At 37.6% G+C, this 21,286-nt stretch overlaps 1 protein-coding gene across 1 annotated transcript in view; it reads right to left on the bottom strand.

Moving 5' to 3' along the window:
* Window positions 1-21,286, bottom strand: part of USP34 (ubiquitin specific peptidase 34) — a 95,482-nt gene that overhangs the window by 16,935 nt on the left and 57,261 nt on the right. Inside the window, exons 39-65 of the mRNA XM_017745225.1 lie at window positions 20,858-20,913; window positions 20,635-20,755; window positions 18,883-19,066; window positions 15,624-15,787; window positions 14,547-14,612; window positions 13,032-13,178; window positions 12,886-12,942; window positions 12,711-12,788; window positions 11,932-12,026; window positions 10,796-10,968; window positions 10,336-10,489; window positions 9,452-9,530; window positions 8,529-8,582; window positions 8,338-8,433; window positions 7,348-7,412; window positions 7,176-7,251; window positions 7,031-7,078; window positions 6,590-6,655; window positions 5,308-5,388; window positions 4,072-4,157; window positions 2,728-2,896; window positions 2,570-2,644; window positions 1,879-2,030; window positions 1,425-1,473; window positions 1,227-1,331; window positions 1,060-1,104; window positions 8-43 (exon numbers count right to left, since the gene is read on the bottom strand). Coding sequence (XP_017600714.1) covers window positions 8-43; window positions 1,060-1,104; window positions 1,227-1,331; window positions 1,425-1,473; window positions 1,879-2,030; window positions 2,570-2,644; window positions 2,728-2,896; window positions 4,072-4,157; window positions 5,308-5,388; window positions 6,590-6,655; window positions 7,031-7,078; window positions 7,176-7,251; window positions 7,348-7,412; window positions 8,338-8,433; window positions 8,529-8,582; window positions 9,452-9,530; window positions 10,336-10,489; window positions 10,796-10,968; window positions 11,932-12,026; window positions 12,711-12,788; window positions 12,886-12,942; window positions 13,032-13,178; window positions 14,547-14,612; window positions 15,624-15,787; window positions 18,883-19,066; window positions 20,635-20,755; window positions 20,858-20,913 — 2,577 coding nt within the window. The remainder of the gene's footprint in view (window positions 1-7; window positions 44-1,059; window positions 1,105-1,226; window positions 1,332-1,424; window positions 1,474-1,878; window positions 2,031-2,569; window positions 2,645-2,727; window positions 2,897-4,071; window positions 4,158-5,307; window positions 5,389-6,589; window positions 6,656-7,030; window positions 7,079-7,175; window positions 7,252-7,347; window positions 7,413-8,337; window positions 8,434-8,528; window positions 8,583-9,451; window positions 9,531-10,335; window positions 10,490-10,795; window positions 10,969-11,931; window positions 12,027-12,710; window positions 12,789-12,885; window positions 12,943-13,031; window positions 13,179-14,546; window positions 14,613-15,623; window positions 15,788-18,882; window positions 19,067-20,634; window positions 20,756-20,857; window positions 20,914-21,286) is intronic.

The following is a 21,286-nucleotide window of genomic DNA, read 5'->3' as shown; positions in this document are numbered from 1 at the left end:
TTTCCATGAGCATGGTGAGCAATTTGAAAAAAGGATTGGCTGCCTGTAATGCAGAAAAGGGAAAAAAATATTCACTTTGATCTATTTAATTTCATCCACATTTTTTAAGAGTAATTTTTTAAAAACCCCAATGTCTGTAAGATTTCTATGAACTTCAGACATGAAGATTTATAACACTTTAATCCTTTACTATTTAATCTGTACATAATCCATATATATCTATATTCACACATGGATACAGCAGAATTAAGCCACTGGTTACAGTTACTGCAAAGCAACAGGATCAGTCTAGAAAAAGTTATAGGAAATATAGATATTTTACATATTTCTATAATATTATAGGAAATATATAGGAAATAACAGTGACATTTTAAGTCAGTTCTTATTGTGGAAAAAGGAAAGGAATCAAGCTGTCCACTGCTGAAGCATTCACCAATTTATCCTGGTTTATATTTACAGAAAATTTCACTAGCTCAGATAAGTTATTATTTTCATGTATTTACATAACATGGAATATGGATCCTGGAAAGTTTATCCAAAAGCATCTCATTTTGAGGTTTTACACTGCCAAGACTCACCCAGCTTTTAACAACATTTCAACAAAGTGCTTACAACTATAATTACATATTTTGCATCTGGAATCCATTTGGAACTCTCAGTATTTCTGTTGTTACAAGTGCAGGAATTTACTCTGAATGAGAAATTTGTTTGCCCGCACAGAACTGCAAAATAGTGCCCCGCATCTTGAACAGCCAGATAATAATTACTTATTCTTGTTCCACTTGTTCTTGCACACATATTTTAATGTTACCAATTTTTTAAAAGAAATTCATACTGGTGGAGAATCTAGAACTATTATTTGATTTGAATAAAACTCATTCGAAGTGGCACAGCAAATCTCTGTTTTAGAAAACTTCACAGACAGTGCAGTTAGACTTCATTTAATGGCACAAGAACTTCCATGCAAGATTTTTGATGAGCAAAGGATTTATTTCTGTGATTTAAACCAGGAAAATATGAATACAGATTATTTACTAGACAGGGAGTGTGTTTACATACCTCAGGAGTCAGCTTTGCTATAGATGTGAACAGCATGGACACAATCTTGAAAAGAAAACAAACAGAACTCATTAGACTTGTGCTTAATCAGTTAAAATAATACCAATTACCCCGTGACAGTTATTAGAGAAGATTTCAATCAATAGCTACAGGTCCCTGATACTCACGTGCTCTGCAAGGCGATTGTTGTACCGGCACAAGCTGAAAATGAGGTTGCAGGTTTGCCTGATGTTGATCCCATCACGGATATGTTGAAATAAAAAAGGGAAACCCTGCAACAAATAAGCAGATGCAGTACACTGCCTACAAGTACACGCACACAGAGGGTTTTTGGAGGCTAAAGCAGTCCTTTTTAACTTGATTACCTTTCCTCCTGTCAGTGCTGCCATGTCGTTTTGTGACAAGGTCAAATGCCTAAAATACAAAAGAAAATGATCATTTTACTTCAGCCATGGTTATGGTCAGGGAGACATTCAAGACTGAGTGTTGGTTCACGTTCTTCAGTTTCACAATATACAAGAGACAATAAAGGTGTTGATGCAAAACTGAACCAAAACCCCAAAATTTTGTACTCAGACCAGATTAAAAAAAAGAATCAGATGTGGGCAATTGAATGTGTTCAAGTCTTTAACCCAAGTCTTACATTTGGTCAACACCCTTTTTCTTTTAAATGGTTAAAAATATAATGGGTTCTTACACAAGCTCATTTATGCTGTTAAAAAAGCCCCCAATAAAACCCTCAGACAAACCCATAAAATCTCGGACTCCTTTCTAAACCATCAATTCTCAATTGTTTTTTGGTTTTTCAGGAGCTCTTGCCTTTCTGAGCGAGACTGTTCCACCAGAAGAGCAATCAGGGCAATCATCTTTTCCAGTGCAGCAGGCCTGTATTTCTCTTCTGCTAAAGAAAGGATATCTTCCTCTTCCTCCTCTTCCTCCCCTTCTTCCTCAGAAAGCACTTCAACCTGGGGCTAGGGAAAAAAAGAGAACTTCAGTGTGGACATTCTGAGCCGTCGTTTCAAACAGCCTTTGCATATATCCTGTCCTTTATTCCAAACAACTTCATCAACTTGCATGAATCAAAGAAGGTAAATAGCTAACCAATTGATTTTCACATTGATATATTAATTTTGCATAAGCTAAATTGTATTTACAAATGCAGGAAGTAGGCTGGCTGAAGATATGGTCTATTGAACAAAAAAAGCAGGTCAATTTAAGAACCTAAGTTGTACAATAGGAGTAAGTAACCAATCGTTAACAGCATTACCATTAGCATCAAGTTAGGGGCAGCTTTAATTGCTTTTCCTCAGTACCTATTTCTATACTAAACAAAAAAATTTAATTCAACGTATTTTAAAAAGCATTATATTCACTTAAACATTGAAAAAATTGTGTAAGTGAAGCAATTTAAATTTAACAGCTGACAGATGATTCAAGACACACAGCAGCAGTGATCACAGGTGTAGAACAGGAAAGATTAGTTCTCGTTATAGAAAATACTCAGACGTACATTCTCAGGCCCTTTGGTTCCCATGTAGAAATGGACCATTGTGGATATGGCTTGCAGAGAGAGCAGGAACTGGCTCTGAAAAATGCAGGGATGGAATTACTTGAAAATACATTCGTGCACAGACACCACCAAGTCCCCCAAGACAAGGCTATACTCACTTCCTCTTCTCCCATTTTGGCAAATTCGTAAAGAAAGGCAAAGTACTCGGTGAGGTGCTTGCTGTGGGGTTTGACGCCGTGCTCCATGATGGACAGCAGCGTCTTCACGAAGCGCGTGACGCACGAGCGGCTCCCGATGTCCTCCACGGGCCCGTCCATGTCATCCGAACTGCCAGCAACAACAAGAGCCAGGCTGGGTATTTCCCACAGCACACGCAGCATAAAGTCATCCTGAGCCAGTCCAAACAAAGAAATGCACCAAAACTCCTGTCTGCTGCTCTCTCCTGCTCTCAGATCTTTCACCGCTGATCAAAGCCCCTGGATAACAACACAGCTCAACCTGAGGGAGCATCAGGCACTTGAAATGCTGAATGGTTCATCAGATCAGTGCTCTGAATCAAGATTCCCATCAGGAAAAGAATTCTGAGAGAAACAGTACTGGGGATCTTCTACCTAAAATCATCCTCTTGGTTTGCAAGGCAAATTTAATGAGAATGTAAGTATAGCTATTTAGGTTGTGGAACCAAGGCAAGGCACCCTCCTGAACACACAGAGCACCCTGGCAAAGCAGAGAACATTCACCTTCAGCCTCAGACATCTGCTCAAAATCGGATCTTATCACTGAATAAAACAAGTCACAGACTCTTTTCAAGTAAGGCTTCCAGGGCAAATTAAATTCTACTTTTTGCCATGAAAACTGGATCTCCGTGTCCTGAGTTTTGATATGGCAGCACAGTTAGTAAAAACTCTGCCATTTTCACTCTGGGTAACAAGCTATTATCACAATCACAACTTTAACTCAAGAGGTGAAAGCAAAACCACTTTTTTCTCCTTATCTCGTATCAAAAAGAGTTTAAGCATTTCATATTTGGAGATAAAGTGACACTTTTCTTGATAATAAGCAGAGCAAAGTAGAATCCAAGAGGGTTCTTCCTCCTTTTTGAGAAAACCTGTGATTTAGTTACAGGATTAACCTCTCATCTCCAAACTCTTTGACTGGATGTACAAATAAAAACTTCCACCTTTGTGCCTCCAGATCTAATTCACAGTAGGACTCTCAAGTCTAAGGAGTGAGATTTACACTTGCAGTGTCCAAGTGACAGAGAAAATAAAGACCATGCTGAAAACCTACTCTAAGGGAGCAAATGTTTCAAACAATGTCTCTTTGACAGTGCCTCTTGCAACCCTACTGGTATTTTTCAATACATCGGAGCAGTTTGGGCAGAATAATGAAGAACAATTAGCACTATTTCAGCTTTACATGACTATTTTGAGTAATTAATTAATAAAAGCAGCTACAGCAATGCAGGGAATAAAGAGAAATTTGCAGGTGGTTTCTTTTACCAGTCTTCCATTCCTGGCTGCAGATAAAGGTGTGCATGCACTGGCCTCAGCCTCTGGATCACATGGATACACAAGCGCTGGAACATCTGCAAACGGAGAAGGGAATGAACTCCACATCTTCAGTCCTTTACAGAAAGGTCAATATGTCATTCCTAAGCAAAGAATATTCTGTCTCCAAGTCCCACTGCCAGCTCTTCACAGCTTCAAAGTTTGAAAGGCAAAGCTGAGATCGTATTTTAACAGAAGAGTCAAACCTGGTTTTTATGAACAGATTTCATGAAGGAACCCTAAACCCAGCTTTTACTATTGGTGTGCACTGAAACATGACTCTCTTTTTTCCTTCTATCTCTATTTTCTGAAACATTTTGATATTTTTGGCAAGATGCTTTTTAATTTTGCTGCTGGCTCACAGGCATTAATGTGAAAATTTGAAGGAAATTCCCTCCAGTAATTTTGATTTTGTAAAGCATTCATGAGGAGCAGACCTTGCCTAAGACCTTGCATAGAGTTTTCCCATGAAATATATTCCTTCACTGATGCATTACATACAAAAATGATGTATGAGTCTGTATGGAAGTATCACTTTAATAACCAGAAATCCAACTGAAGAATTCAGCTGAGATAAAGTAACTGTAAAGTTTATACCTTAGCAACTTGCAAAGAAAGTAAGTATACTTGTAAGTGACACTATTAATAGCTGTATTTGTCAATGTCCAAATGCTACTAATATGGGTTTTTTTAAAAAGAAGTATTTTCAGAAAAGGGTATTAACAAAGCTTTGTGGCATAATATTGTAAAATTAACTCTACCCACAAAAACTTATTACAGAAGTTTCAGATTGGAGCTTTGAGGAGTACTGAATGCAAACAGTTTATTCCTTTTTGTCTTCTGAATGTGGATCTTGATGAACTATTGTTGAACTAATTCAGAAAAAACCCCAATTTTTTTAATGTAAAGTGTTCAGATTTGTAGAGATCATGGGGGAGTCGTAGAAACCTTAATTTGCATCTATTGTGATTTAGTGATCCTGACTGTACAGCTCTGCTGGGGCTGTTTCAAACAGTCACACTGCCGTGGCCAAATACCTTCCCTAAATCATTGCAAGAATGGAGAAGAATCAGACAGTTACAGGTATTCACTAAAACTGTCAGAATCACTGGATCTGCCATTGTAATTGTCTGCTTCTGGTCACAGGTCAAGCAGTCACCTGACTTGGAAGGGAACATTTTTTCTTACCTGCCTCACAATCTGATTGGGACACTTTATTAGAATCTGCATTGGCCACCAATCATCATCAGCCATACGATCCAAAAACCACTGCAGAAGATACATACTGTGTTAGTTTTGTTCCACACTTGCTCTAGTCCAATCTTCTTTTTTGCATGATATTAAAGTCTGAAGAGAAATCGATGTTACTATTATTAAGGAATAGGCAAGTTTTAATCCAAGGGAAATCTAAAAGTCTTCTGTGCATGGAGGAATAAAGAAATAAAGATCAATAGCAGTAAACAGCAATATAATTTTATATCTGGTATCTTCTTATCCCTGTGCTCTGCATGCCATTAGAAAATTATCTGGAAGAACACACTTGTCCTGCAAAGTGATGTCAACAGAATAAAAACTATGCTTACAATAAAGCATTAGCTGAAGGATCTTGTAGAAGAGTAATAGGATTAGACAGTGCTTCCCAAATTAGATCCCTTCTGCATTTTAACACGTGGAAAAGCCTCACGGCCTCCAGAGACCCAAAAGGTATAAAACTAACAGAGAATGACTCATTCCAAGTCAGACTCAGCAAATAATACAGCTCAGTCTTCTGACTCGCAGAATTTTGTTCAAGTCACAAGGAAAAACAGTTTAAAATAAAGAATCAACGTTCTTCCTTTTATTTTAATTGTAGCCAAGAATTCCTTACTATATTAAATGTCTTCACTTAAACATCTTAGGACTACACCCCACTGAAACAACTGTACACCCAAATAATGAATGTCACATAATTTATCAACCTAGAATCAATTTATAAAAGAATAATGGATTTAATTCCTTTCTACTGAATGAGTCTAATGCAGGACACAGTCTGTGCTGGGCTCCTTGGACATTTATATTATCACAGAAACACTATCAAACTTTTCTTCAGTATCTCAAAATTGCTTTCAACAAGACCACAGCAAATTCTTTGTCTTTCCATGTCTCTTGTGTGACTTAATCTAAACAGAAATCACTGCACAATAATTAACCAAATAATAATTAATCAAATCAAGAGCTTGTGACACTGGCTCTCTCTTATTCCAGTGACAAAATGATTTTGGTCTGTGATCTCAACATAGGTTTCTGCAAATAAAAGTTAAGTCATTCCCCAGAATCTGCAGTAATCAGGATGAATTTCATCTCACAGAGCACAAATATACCAAATACAGTAGTTCATAGTCCAAAATATTCCAGGGATACGAACCTCCAGGAAAGTTAAACAATATATAGAAAGTTGGTTTGTACTTTGCTGAGTTCCTAAGTCACTTACTTCACAAGCTGCCTGACTGTTATTAAACTGTTTTGTTAACAGTTCAATCCACTGAAGCATTGTAGGCTGTGAAAAGAAATACAGAAAAAACTATAATTTCAAATAACGAATTCCAGCATAATCTTTAAACATTTCTAAGTGGTTCAGTAAAGCACCAAATCTTATAAACAACACAACATTTTATAAACAATAAACATTTCATGAACTCATAATAAGTTGCACCTACAGAAAAATACCAGTCCATACATTTTCGCATACATTTTCTATTCCATTGTGCAGTGCTCACTATAAATGTGGTAAATGACACTCTAAACACTAACTTTGCATCATTATATGCTACTTTTACAGCTCAAAATCCCACTTGCAGAATGAGAAGTACAGATAAGCTTTTCACTAGATTCATGCAGCTACTTAATGAGAATTTACAAGTAAATAGAATACCTTTTCCTTTGAATGAATAAATGTCTCTAGTACAAAGGAAGTGCTTAACTGGAAAAAAAAATGGCACCATTAATTTAGAATGCATGAATTAAAATGTCAACAAGGAAATAGTTAATAGAAGATGAGATACTTTGGAAACCCTTACCTTTGCTGTCATCAGAGAAACCGCTTTTGGATCTGGTAGTGTGCTTGGGATGCTACTACACAACTGCCACATAAACCTAGAGTCAGTAATTTTATTTGTTAATTAAAATAAATAATGATAATCTGCAAGAAGAAAAGAAGCATTAATATTACATTTTTAAAGAAAAACTTACCCAAAATATGTATGTTCAAAAATGTTCTTGTCTTGAAGGAACTGCATGTTATCATGCCATATCCACTGAAGAAAAAATGCTACCATCAGATACAAGAAAGCAGTTTATTTCACTACTTAAGCATGATTTTAAAAATATTTAAATGATTGCCAAGGCTAAAAAAACCAATTTTTTTTGTATGAAAAATTATTTCTGGAAGCACTTTAGTTTAAAGAACTGGCTCGAAGTTGTTTTATTCATAGTATAGCAAGTATTGGTTTTGCCTGCCATGGGACTGCAGAACAGAGCTTCAAACCTTCTCCTCTTTCTGTGACCTCATTTTTACAATTCAATTATTCAGAGTTTTAGGCTAAGATTTTGAGAATTGGTCCAACAAGTTTAAGAAGAACCACAGCTGAAGTCTAACCCAAAGCTTGATGAGCCCTGAGAACTTCTGATAAATTCCTAAAGAGTAAGATTTGAATCTCCATCATCAAACCAGAACAGGATTTCATGCCACATCCTCCTGTTCCTCTCTCCAAAGCGATGTTTTTGATCAAATCAGTTCAGAGTGGTTTTCACAGCAATATAGTTTCAACATTTAACTCTGATAAAATCTATTAATATTTTTAAGACTGAGAAGGGAAAAAGCATGATCTGATTTGCTGGCTAGGAATGAAGAGTCTTTTTCAATTAAGAATCTAAAATGTGGCAGATGCTGAAACAACACTTCTGGCCAGAGGGAGCAGGGACACTGGATTTTCCAGGTGATAAAAAGGGATATATTCCCTATACAGGTGAGAATGAGAAAATGTCTAAAATTCACGTGAAATGTAAATCCTAATTCCCTTCCTATCCCATGACAATCTCCTAGGGAAGACAGTGAAAACAAAGGACTGTTATCTTAGTGATTTAAATTATTTTTGCTTTCCTATGTTTATTCAGATTTCTGATGTATTTAGGGTCTTCTAGAGTGCTTTAAAATTGGTGTTAAAACAAATCAACTTGTACCTCCAGCAATTCTGATGAAACATCAAATTTGTAGTCTTTGCCATTTTCCTCCTCAGGCTCCATCCGTTTATAAAACAGCATGTAAGCACTGTGTGTCTTGGAGAAAAAAACATCTGTATAATTTTTGCTTTGAGAGAGAAATCATGAAATCAGAAATATAATCATAGAACAAGGGTTTGGAAGAGAAATACCTTTTCAAAGGAGAAGTCCATAAACTTATCAGTAACAGAATCATAAGTTTTTGTCTGTCAAGAAGAAAGTAAAACCATTAATTACAAGCTTTTTAATGCTTTAGTTTCTAACAGCTTGTGATAGCTCACTTGCACATTTATTTCATGACACTTATGAGGGCTGCTGATAGTTTAGTTCTTGCTCAAAGCAGTCTTGTTTCTTTTTTTCCTCTATAGTGACCTCTTCTGAATTTTCAAATCTGCTATGCAATACTGTACCTCCATCCCAAGCAATTTCCTGGCTCATCCATCTCACTGACACCTCTTCTTTAGAGGCACCAAAAAGTATTTTATCCATTTGCCAAACAAAGGAATTTTTTCATTTTATTTCAGCATATTGCCTTTCCCAGACAAGAAAAGTTGTCTAATGCCCAGGATTGCTTTAGTAAGATACTGTGTTATTTATAATGTGCTTTATACCATGTACACAGCTGTAAATAATGATCGATTCAAGCACAGACTGAGAACATTTGAGTATTGTTTGTATTAATAGTGTGTAAAAATATTCCAACTGATATCACAGGCAGTGACACAAGGCATAGACAAAGATCAAAATGCTCTTTTTTTTTTTCCAGAATACACCTCAGCTTGAAGTAATTATTCCTTCATCAGTGGTGTGAACAAAGCAGCCACCCAAGCAAGGATTCCTAAATTAACTGCAAACTCACTTTTTTACACTTGAATAAATGGTATGATAAAAACCAGATATAGTAAAGAAATACCTCTTCTTTGGAGAGACACTTCACTAATTAACTTTGCTTCGTTAGTAATACCTGTAATCTACTTCTTTTAGCTTTCTTTTAAAACCTCATAGAAGACCTGGATTGTACCAGATTGTAACAGGTATTAGAGTTGAACATGACAAAAATTCAGGTTAAACTTACAGTCATTTCTCCACCAAAACATTCGGAAGCGAGCTGGGCAGAATCGAAGGGTTTTACTTCAGCATCATTGAAAAGGTACCTGCAAGACAGGAAGAAGCCTTGGAACAACTGCTGCTCATCTCTAAGGGCAAATAAAGCCTGATGAGCACTTCCAATGATTCCTTGGATTGAAATATTCCCATTAATTTCTGATGTCTTGTTTAGATCCCAGCAAATGAAAATCTGGTCCCAAAAGTGACTTCTTTCTAGGAAGATCAGAGAAGGAGGTACTGCTGTGGATCCCCACTGGAGCAGGGATTAGGTCACGAGCTGGTCCTGCTTCAAAAATGCTCCAGCTATTCTAGAGAACAGGAATAGAGGAGGAAACCTTGTCTCCTATTCCAGGGCTCCAGTGAGAAATGGAGATACCACATCCAAAAATTACAGGCCGAGTGTTCCCTGCTTTCTTGTGTCGCCTAGCAGGACCCTCCTCCTAACAGGACCCTCCTCCTTTCCATGACCATGTCCCTTCCCTTTCCCAAATTCTACATCCATAAATGCAGCTGGATCCTCATCCAAGGTACCAAGTAGATTTTATGAAGGACAATCTAGGAAATCTTTTGTACTGAAATAACTCAAATCTAGTCCCATCAGGAAGCAAGGCTGGCTCTGGTGAGGCCAGCACAGCATTCCCTGCCACCCCTTTGTCCAAGGGACCACACAACTCTCCTGGTTACAACATGCTAATTTGTAGGCTAATAAACGAATATCCTGACACCTATCAAAGTCCAACATCCTGTGCTTCTCAGAGGAACCTCCAGGATGTACCCCCTATATAACTGCACCTAACAAAGCCAACAAGCTTTAGTTATTAAGAATATGGAACTATAAATTGCATAGCTCACCACTTGTTGTTTTTGTAAGCATGAGGATTGACAATGTCCCTGATAAAACTGTAGTAATGCCCCCCATCTGCTGTTCCTGTGTGAACTGTCACGCCGATCAGGTCATACTCATAACTCTCTGTTTCTTTCAAATATCCACCATCTTCCTTAAAACCTGAAATAATTCAATACAGTATTTAATCAGTTATTTCCTAAACACCCAAACTTCAACATCAGCCACAAACTGTATGTAACTGTTTGCAATTTCTCTCATGTTTTAAAAACAAATTTAAGACTAATTCAAATTGAACAGTATATGAAACCAAAAACTGGCTGTTTTTGTTATATGAAACACAGTGTGAGACTTTGGGAATACAGGTTGATTAAAGCTATGTTTGATTTTCTTTGCTTCTGTTCTGTATACAGAAAGTGATACACAGATAAAGAGCCAAAGCTTGCTGAATCCATTTTATGAGCATACCTTCTTTCCTGTCGTTTTTTCCCATGAGGAAATCTTCAGTGTAGGGTGTCATATCCAAACGTAAAGGGAATGAAAAATGGGTATTGACTTTCTCCTTCATCATGGTCACCATATTAAATGTGTATCTCATGGTGTTGAAGCTTAAGATACGAGGTAGTTTCTTAAAACATGCCCTGAAGGATCAGAAATAACCATGATTTATAAAACCTTAGCAGGGTGAATTGTATTTTCACAGAGAACTTAAACATTTATTTCAACTGTAACACTGGAGATCTGTTGCTAAGACACATCAGTATAAAATCCAGCTCTCACAGTGCCCCAGAGCAGGGCAGACTGACCAGCAGCAGGAAGGTCACATTTAGCCCACTGAACAATTCTATTTAGGCTGTCGTTGTACCTTGGGAGAAACAGCAAATTTACTCATACGGCAGGAACCAGTTTTCTAAAATAGTATCATAAAATGAGCGGTCAATGAATTCGACAATGCAAATCCCCTCACTGCAGGGAGTTACTATCTTCCAAAAGAGAACCTTCAAGGCAGAACATCTCCTGCATTAAATCTCATAAAATTTGCAATAATGACTTTCAAGTAAGTTACTCTTTCACCCATGTCATTTAAAACAACAATGAGGCTTTCCAACTCTAACGAAGAAATTTGTTAGCTGCAATACAAAGACAACATAACATTTTTATTTACTCTCTCTTTATTAGCAGACTTTTCAAAACATGGAAATATTTTTAAAGCTAATGATTTTAATTAAGAAATCTGGGGTGATGGATGAAACTTAAGCAATTATCCTGCATAATGAGTAACCAACCTTTGAAAGCATTTAATATTTTAAACCCAGGACTAATGTTTCAATAGGTACTGATTTCTGGGGGTTTTTTTAATTAGAAAAGATCATGGACATTTTTCTGTCATCTTTTGCTAAGATACTTCAGATTCTTGGTTTTGGAAATTTGATTTCCTTCTTATTTCTGATTTGCACAGGGATCACATCCTTATAGGCCTACAGGGTATAAACTGAATGAAAGAGCAGTCCTGTTCCATCTAAAGGATTACTGTTATTCCAAGTGTAATTCTAGTAATTTACTAAAAAGAAACATTAAGAATATTTATTTCTCCTTAGTCACACCTTTTCTCAGCCCGCACTTTCTTCCCACAATGAGAACACGTGTACATGTTGTCACCTTCCAAGGTATCTTTAATAGTTACTTCATCGAGAGATTCCTGCATGGAAAAACCAAAAAAGGACTTTACATTTATCTTGGATATTTTTATCTTGTGCTTACATGGCCTGCTTTCCAAAATCCTCTCTTTCAATTTTACTTTAATTAACATTTCCACAAGTTATGAAAAGAAAGGTGGTAAAAGGCCCCAAAATTTTTCACGGAAGAGCAAACACTTGAACTAAGAGTTTGACAGGAAAACCAGTTCCTAACCCGTACACAGAATTAAGGATCCAACTCATAAAAGTGGTACTCAATATTCCAAGCTGTCTCAAAGAATTCAAGTCCTTTAAATTCAAATTCCAAGAGTGGAGATTAATGATTGTTTAAAAAGCTTGAAAACATAGAATTATGCTGGTATAAGCTTTAAATTAACTTAATAAGCAGTACTACCTGAACACGTTAAATCTTTTGACATTTACAGATCTACATAAAGTGGCCACAGCATGTTTAGAACAGAAATAAATAGTGATTATTGACTCTAAAACAACAGTCAATGGCAAATAGCCCCAGCTGATAGCACACTGCACTGAGAAGATGAAACTAAATTGCCTCATAATATCAACCTGTAAACACCCCAAAACTAGAGTGCAGAAAAAGCATCGACACCTTCAAGCGTGTGGCAGCGGTTTGTGCCCTTTGTAACTGAGATCTATGAGACTCATCTCAGCCTGGCACTACTTACATAAATATTCTTCATATCTGCCACCTGGCACCTCACTGTGTAGAACTCCTCAGCTGTCTGACTCACATGCTCACAGTCCTGAACAAACAGAAGAGAAAAGCAATGAAATTACTTGTTTTGAGAAGTTAGAAAAAAAAAAATCTTTAGAAGACAAGGGTAGAAAAGGAACACTTACCAAAGAAACGACGTTGTTTGTGATAACACCTCCAAACAAGCTTTTCACTGTGTTTTTCTGGGAATGAATGAATAAATTCTGTCAAGGAAATTTGAGCAAATCCCGTAAGTTTTCGAGTTCCCTTTTGCTCCCTCTTAATAACTCACCAGTTCTGGAGACATTTCCTCTATTTTTGTTATTAGGTCAGTGAAGAACTCAGTCATATCTTTCTGCTCTCCGGTGTTCAAGGGCTGCTTATCCATGGTGTAGGTTTTACAGAAAGGCCTTGGGTTGTAGGCCTTGCATTCACTTTCCTTTGGATAAAGGAAATCAAACAAAACCAAATCAACACAAACCCTTTTATTTTCAAGTTACACAGATGTACCACACACACACATATGAATATCTGTTTTTAAAAATACAAACTTTTACATACAATATGCTTATTAGGCAGGATAGTTTATTAAATGTTTAAAGGTTTCTGATGAAGTGCAAAGCAGCTTTTAACTAATTGATTGCTATTATCGTGATACCAATTAGTAAAACACCATTAGTAAAAAAGTATTAAAATATTTAGTAAATACTTCATTAAATGAATCATTAAAATAAAACAGCTTGGCGGAAGATGTGACACCTGCAGTTCCTGCATATCTGTTCTGACACAAAATAAAATGTGAGAACATCAGCTTGTGTTTATGTATTTCTGGACACCGCTGACTTAAATCCTGCCAAGTGCTCAATTCTCATTCAGACCCTGTGTTATCATCTAGTTTTCAACAGGATGTGTTTAGCCAGAGAAAAGAATCTGCAGTATAAAGCAGTTCTTTAGAATATATCTCCATTCCACTGCCTTGCACACTGGGAATGCAGGACTTACTTACTCTGTTTTCTTTTAAGGACATGTAGCAAGACAGTACCTCCTGTAAATATTGCCTGTTTCAGAATAGTCTTTCTTCAAGATCTAAATAGTGCTAAGTCTTTGTATGACTTTATGTTCCTAGATTATTTTCTACTTATGTGAACACCTAATTTAATAATTTCTATGATTCATGGCAGGCATTGCAAGTCAACATTCCTTTCCCCATTTGTCTTCAAAGTGGTTGTGAACTTCTTACACACAACCAGTGTCCAGACACTCATCTCTCCTCAGGTTTTTTTCATTATTTCAGAATTGTTTCAGTGTTTTAACAGCAGTGAACACCTGTGAACTGCTTTAATTTTGTTTCGTCCTGGAATCTCAACTTTTCACTTTATTTCAATGGATTGATCTTTAAATATTGGAGCAAGGAAAATGCAGTGAATAAAAAGAATGTATTTTACTGTATCACCAGGGAATCTCCACATCCCCAGCACCTCTGTAATTCAATACTGTTGATTCACCTGAACTATGCACAAAGAACCCCTTAAATACTTAAAATCCATACACAGGACTCTGGTCATTTCTGCAGGGACAGTTTCTATTGACTGTTTAGCAAAATCAGTTTGGGAAGTGGCCTAGACACAGCAGGACTGTCCCAAAGGCCTACCTGGAGGGCTCCTGTAACAATCAGACAAATCCTTCCTTGGGAGAATACAGCCAATTACCCAGTTTCAAACTGGTCCATTGTCTCAACTATGGTTTTCTTGCCTTCCCCACCCTCTTCAAAAACAGGATACTTTCTAAAATACTCTTTCACACCTACCATTAGGTATGTAAACATCTTCTGGAGTTCCAGTAAAGTGGTCTTGTGTTTCATATCTTCTGAGTACTAACAGAAATTAATAAAAGGAGAGCTTATGGTTTTGCTTATTACTTTGCAAAAACAGACATTAAAATGTAATGTAAAAAAAGATGGAACATTCAAATAAAAACCCAATTACTTTATTATGGACCATTAAGAAAAATTATTGTGTACAAGAACCCACAGTCTATAATCTTACATTTATTGTTTTTATACTTATTTTACACTTTTTTTTGGCATGTCAACATTACACCTGAGAGAAAAAGAACTCTACTTTCTAAGAATTTATTGCAGGTAGGAGCTTTTGGGAAAGTATTACAAAGTATTAGTGGTTTTGGAATAATTTTTTTTAATTCACAGATATTGTGAGGGTTCTGAACAACCGTCTCCACAATGCATTTCATGAGCAGACCAGCAGCTTCTCTTATTTAGCTTTTTATTTTCATTTATAAATGGAATCTCCAGAAGTTAAGTGACAAGTACCAGCAATTAACAATAACAGAAAATGATGAGGTCACTGCCAGAGAGGGTGTTTCACCCATTCTATCTGCCTTGCTGATGTCAGGGACCAAAATGATGCTTTCTCTGTTACAATAAAGAGCTAAAAATACTGCATTTCTGGAAGTTAACCAATGTATGATAATTTACAGCACCTGCTGTACTTCTGGTAGCATGAGATACACACTCTGGGACTTGATAAACATTCATGAAAACAAATTTGTTACCAAAATGGCAAACCAGCAGTTAAGAAACAACAGACAACTCACATAAACCCAAACCTGAATCAACCTAGTTGAAAGCAACAGAAATAAGACTTTTAGAACATTTTATTTCAGTGCCACCTTAAGAACCTACCACATCACATATTTAAGAAAAAAATCACTTCAGACACCAGCAAAAGAACCCAACTGAACAAAAAGCAAATTAACTGCTGAGGAAATATTCTTTATCTAGAAGTAAGTCTTAGAAGTAAATCTGTATTTTTTCAGCATTTGCACTGACTCTAAATGTAAATTTCTGTCCAAGCCCCACACTCACCTTTGCAGTGAAAATTGCTTGTCTAGCCTCTGGGATCATGTACAGCTGCTGAATAGTGGAGGCCAAGTAACACGTGGCTCCAAGGTTGGTTAAACCCACAAACCTACACTCAGCACGAACATCATCGTGTGGCCAATAATCCCACTTGTAAGGTGCATGGGAAGCTGTGAGAAACAGGAAGCACACAGGCAGGAAAACAATCAATTCAAAGTGCAATATGCAAAACCAGAAATACAATGAAAAGCTTGATCCTCACACTAACAAAATGTCACCTGGTTATGCACTGTTCATTTACAGGAAAAAGCCACACTGTGCCTGATCTTAAGGAAAATGGACTATATATTCCTCAGGAAAATCTTTTAAATCTTTAGATAGAGCAGCAGCCTTCCTGTCACACAACTCTGGCCTGCAAGGGGCTGGCTGTGCTCTCCCCAAAGCAACACGTGAATCAGATTGAGAAAGCCATTTTCTTTCCCTCTAAGCTTTCTAGTCTCCTGTATTTCATACCAGATGTAGCGATGGATTTCTTACACAGGGAGGCACCACACAAGTTTGGCAGTTCTGAGGGACTCTTTAATCAGCCTTGGTCTGATATGGCTGTCAAGAAATCAGAAGAATGGGGAAGTTCTCCTCACCTGCCAGTCAGGAAGATGGTAACCAGCTCAGACAATCTTCCTTGGTATCCAAGGATTTGGACACAAAAACCTGCCATGCATCCAGCTTTGCTGTTCATCCGCAAAAATACCATTCTCCAAAAACACAGTGTCCCACAAATAATTCAGTACCTCTACTGAAGTACATGTTCAAAGAGGAAAAAATATCCCCCAAAATGGTCTATTTATTTTACAACCCACAAAAGCTACGTGGAGTTCAAGATTTAAACTTTAAATCCTTAATTATTTTGTCACAGATGAAAGACTCATTAAGGATTCTTCTCCATTCACACTATCAGATAGAAATTCAGGAAACTATCTGGCATCCTCACATCTTCAGAGACCAGCCCCACAAGATGTTCTGTTGCACAACAAATAATAGTTGTAATCTTTATTTTGGCATTGGCATCAAAACAACTATTAGCCCTGAAGCTCCAAGGAGGGAAGGAAAGAGGTTTAATTCTCCTGTTACAACAAATCTCAGTGGTGTGACCTCGGCTAACCTGGTTCCACGGGCTGGTCAGCCAGCTGCAACAAAGCTCCCCTGCACGTTTCACCTCCTAAAGAAGGTCATCAGCATGGCAGAAGAATCCAAAATTCTCTCCCTTAACTGCAATCGCTAAATTACAACATCCTAATTCACCCCTTCTGATGCAAGGACTCAGCATCTATCACTGCTTAGAGCTCATCAAGCTGGAATTGCAAAGCAATCAGTTGACTTCTTTGTACTTCACAGAGCAGCTGGGAGTATCTTCCACCTCCTTCCATCTGACAGAGAGCATTCAGGAATTTGACAAGGACTTTCTCAGGACAACCCTGGGGTTTTTTAAGTGACTGTCTTCATTTGTGTAATAAAGTTTTTCCGTCTTCCATATGGATCTTAACTAGAAATGCAAATTTGAGGCTCGTGGATGTCTATCTCCTTTATTCCTCTCTGTTGTTACAGAAACCAGCTTTTTTTCAGGAAGAGATGAGGAAACTTGAAACCAAACTTGCAATATTCATATTCTATTTTAAGCAAAATGAAGCTTGATTTTTCCTCAGAATGACTGTGCATTGCTCTGTATTCCACCTTCTGATGATGCTCCTGCTCCATCCATACCACCAGACATGATCTTAACCTCGCTGGAAAGCAAAGCACCTGCTCTTTGAACTAAAGGGTTTTATCAGTCTTTAAAGAAGCCAAAATCCAAAACACTGCATGAAATTTTATGAACAACTGAAGGTATCTATATCTACTCTTCAGTAAGAACAACCTGAATGAATTGTGAGCTCTCTCTGTTAAGAAAACACATTAAAACCAAAGACAGGATGGAAATTCCTAATGCTTTCCTTAATGTTTCTCCTAAGAAGAATGGAGAGATAGGTCTAAGACTAAGATTTTTGGAACCTAGAAAGATTACAGGGATAACAAAGTGGAAAACCCCAGTTTCAACGATCTTTGGATCTCATCAATGGAATAACAAGTCCTGTGTTGGGTGCACATCACAGAGACAACAGCACTCTGTCAGCTATAACAAAATTAACATCCATGCAAGTGAGAAACACTGGATATGGAGCAGGGGCACAGAGCAGACGGCTCTGGAGAACTTGGGATGCAACAAACAACCTACAGAAGAGTGTTTGGAAGAAAGTAACAACTGTGGCAAATGGTACAGAAAACTTCCACACCGAGGAATTACTGAGATTTGGAGTGAGGAAAACACTGATTGTAAAAAATGAATGATTGCACCTGGAGAGATACAGACAACCTCAGCAGCAGATAATGTGCTCAGAGCAAACATAAATATCCAATATTTTCATAAAATATATTCTTCATAATATTTCTTCTGAGCACAGGAGCCCTTGGAAGGCCCCAGGCATATGAGAATAGAACACAAAGCATTATTATGATCAGATTTCTCTTTTGCTTCCTGAATTGTAAGGCACTAAAATCAATTCCATAGATTATAATAAATTACAGAACCTCAGGTTACAGGAATTTAAACCAGGCATGTGAAAGGAAATCTAGCAAGCTAAAAATGCATACTGAGGATTTGCAAATCAAAGATAAAATATTAACTAACTCCAAATTTTGGTGATTTCCATATTATATATAGCAATTGTGGTTCCAAAAGGCAGAAAGCATGGAAGCCAAGAGGCACAGCTAAACTGCTTTATGCAGATATCTGGGTACAGACTGAAGTCAACTACAATGCTATCACACTCTGAAAACATCACAGTGCTGTTCACAGCCAGCACAATCCCAGTACCTCAGTGTGGTTTATACACTTTGGTTTGTGCAGAGAGATTCCATGTTTCTTCACGTTAGAAAGGAGAAAGAGAAATTAAATCCAGCACAAGAGGATGATACATGTAAAATCCAATGTCATCTGTGTGTACGTGTCATTTAACAGGCCCACACACTCTAAATAACCCACATTTAAGAACAGGTGACATGGAAATTATTACTGGATTTGATTTGGTAGGGGAGCAAAAGATGCCAACACTTGTGTGACACTACCCCAGGTAATGGGGGATAAATAGCAGAGCTATAAAGTGGAATTCCCAGAGCAGTGTTAGTGGCCACAAAACACTCCAAAGCTGTGTGTAACTAAGGTTCTTACACTGCATGTGCTGTGCCATGACCCAGTTGTGGAGCAGCCTGTAGTTTTCCACAGAGCCTTTCACCATTTCCACCAGCAAATCGTAAGCGGCAGCCCTGGAGGAGTGGGACTTGCACTTTGGCTGTTGTCTGTCCTTCAGACTGGGCAGCAAGAACAGGAGATTGAAGATGTCCCTCAGAAACTCCTGGAAAACAGTTAAATTGGCACATTTAGCATCTTGAATGTATTCTTCGAAGATAAATCATGTATTAACAATTTTCTAGGAACTTCTGCAGACTTTCCAGACCTCTACCATGCAGAACTTTCCAGACCTGTCTCATGCACAAAGCCCTGCTGCACCAAGTCAGGCTGTCTTTGGATAATGAACACATATTTCACACTGTTATTTATCTTCACCATGCCAGATAATACACTAAAAAAGACATGCAGCTGTCTGAACTTGGGTACCTCTTTTCTACACAGAAAAAAAAAAAAAGAAGGGACAGAATTCTTCCCCCATTTGTAGAACACAAGCTGCCAATCCAGCTGTTACACTTCACTGTAAATTTTTGCACTGCAATTGCCCAGAGGGAAGCAAGGTGATTTCACAGTCCTGTTCTATTGCACTGACCAGGACACAAACCTCTTCACTAATGTACTTTGCAGTTAACAAGTGCTCTTAATTGTACACAATTTAAAAAATTAATACTAGATGAAGACTTAGTTTTAGAAAAGGTACTAAGTCCCTTTCCCTCAGTAAAGCCAAACTCTTTTTGAGGAGTTTGCTGTGGACACTGCTCTGCTCACATTCATCACTGCACATTGCTGGCCTCCCTGTGATACACTCCATGCTCACCATGTGCTTTAGGATTCTGGATAGCATCACTCCTTTCTATTTAGCTTTCCCCTCTCCTTTCTTCTTAAGCTTTCCATACATCCAAGCTACATAAATCTGACCTTTACAAACACCTCTTTCAATTTGCACATCCTCCCCGACGCTGCCCTCTGTGAACTGAATTCTTACTCTAGTTTAATCTGCAAACTCTCCAGAAGTAAAATACACTTATCCAGTAGAACTACAGGAGCAGCCTTTTAAAATGCTGTCAGCAATGTCACATTTGGACAATCAAATGACCTTCAGGGCCATTTTACGGTAACAGAATAAACAGACAAGATATAAACAACATCATTAGACACCAGGGCCTACTTTTCAGTTCAAACCTCACTGAAGGCCCAATAAGTTCTGTACAGTCTACAGAAAAAACCATCCGTCTGAATCAGTTTTTACACACAATTTGCTTTTTTTAAGACAATGTAGTTCTCAAAAACAAAATGAAAAGTTTTTTAGCAACCTCCCCTGCCTCACCACTCTCCCACCTTACAAGCACAAGTGGAATGTAATATCCTTGTAACAGATCTCTGCCACTGCACAGATGTGGTGCTTAAATGTTACTTTTAGATCAAACTGTCCCAGGATTCAGTCAAAACCAGCTGTGCTTAAGGACTTAAACCAGTTAATGCTGATCAATAGTAAAGACACCTAAAGATAATAAATGAAAATAAATAAAACTTCAGGGATATAAGAACTCTATTCTGGAATTAAATATAGTTAGAAAGAGAAGGCACTGTACAGGCTACTCGTTAATACAGGAATATGTATAGGTTTGTCCATCATCCTAAGGCTGGAAATATGATGTACTTTCACATATTGAGCCCTGCAATGAAAATGTGGTAAAAAAAGGCACTCTTTTGATCTCTTAGTGTCCTCCTCACCTGGCCTTCCCGAGAAAATTTGAAGGGTGGTTTGTGCTTAATAACACTGGTTGCGAGGCGAAGCAGTCCTGTGAGCCCATCATCTTCTATGTTACCATCCTGATGGTCAAGGATTTCTCTGCTGTATGTGCACATAGAGAGAGAGAAGCAATGTCACAACTCTGCCCCACTAACAATAAATACAACGCAAATTACACGTGGAATTGCTGTGGGCAAAGCTCACCTCCGAATGCAGTCAGCAAGGTGTCTCGCCAGTGCATCTAAATCAAGCAGGGTTGTCTGATTCAAAATAAAGAAAATGGAATACAAAAGGGAAATAATTATGGACTTCTTTTGAAGGAAATTTTATTATTGCACACAGAAAACCAGAGATAATTAAAACTCATTGTCAAACATAAGTTTTCTAACTTCTGCTAAGTGGCTGTTAACTAAATTTAACTCTTTCAGCTTTAATCAAATACTTGATTAGCTCCTCCTAGGAACACACTGAAATTATCAGCAGTGAATCTCACAGATAATTAAAGTATTCCCATGTCTGTGACCTTCAACTAAGTTCACCTTCTCTATGTGTTAAACAACCCCCCTTTCTCGACTCCACAGAGTCACCACCTGAAGCTTCCAAGAGCTACTAAATGCACATCAGAGTAGGGAA

The sequence above is a fragment of the Corvus brachyrhynchos genome, unplaced genomic scaffold (assembly GCF_000691975.1).
Source record: "Corvus brachyrhynchos isolate BGI_N302 unplaced genomic scaffold, ASM69197v1 scaffold69, whole genome shotgun sequence".
In the NCBI taxonomy this organism is placed as follows: domain Eukaryota; kingdom Metazoa; phylum Chordata; class Aves; order Passeriformes; family Corvidae; genus Corvus; species Corvus brachyrhynchos.
This window is presented reverse-complemented; position numbering and strand designations above follow the sequence as displayed.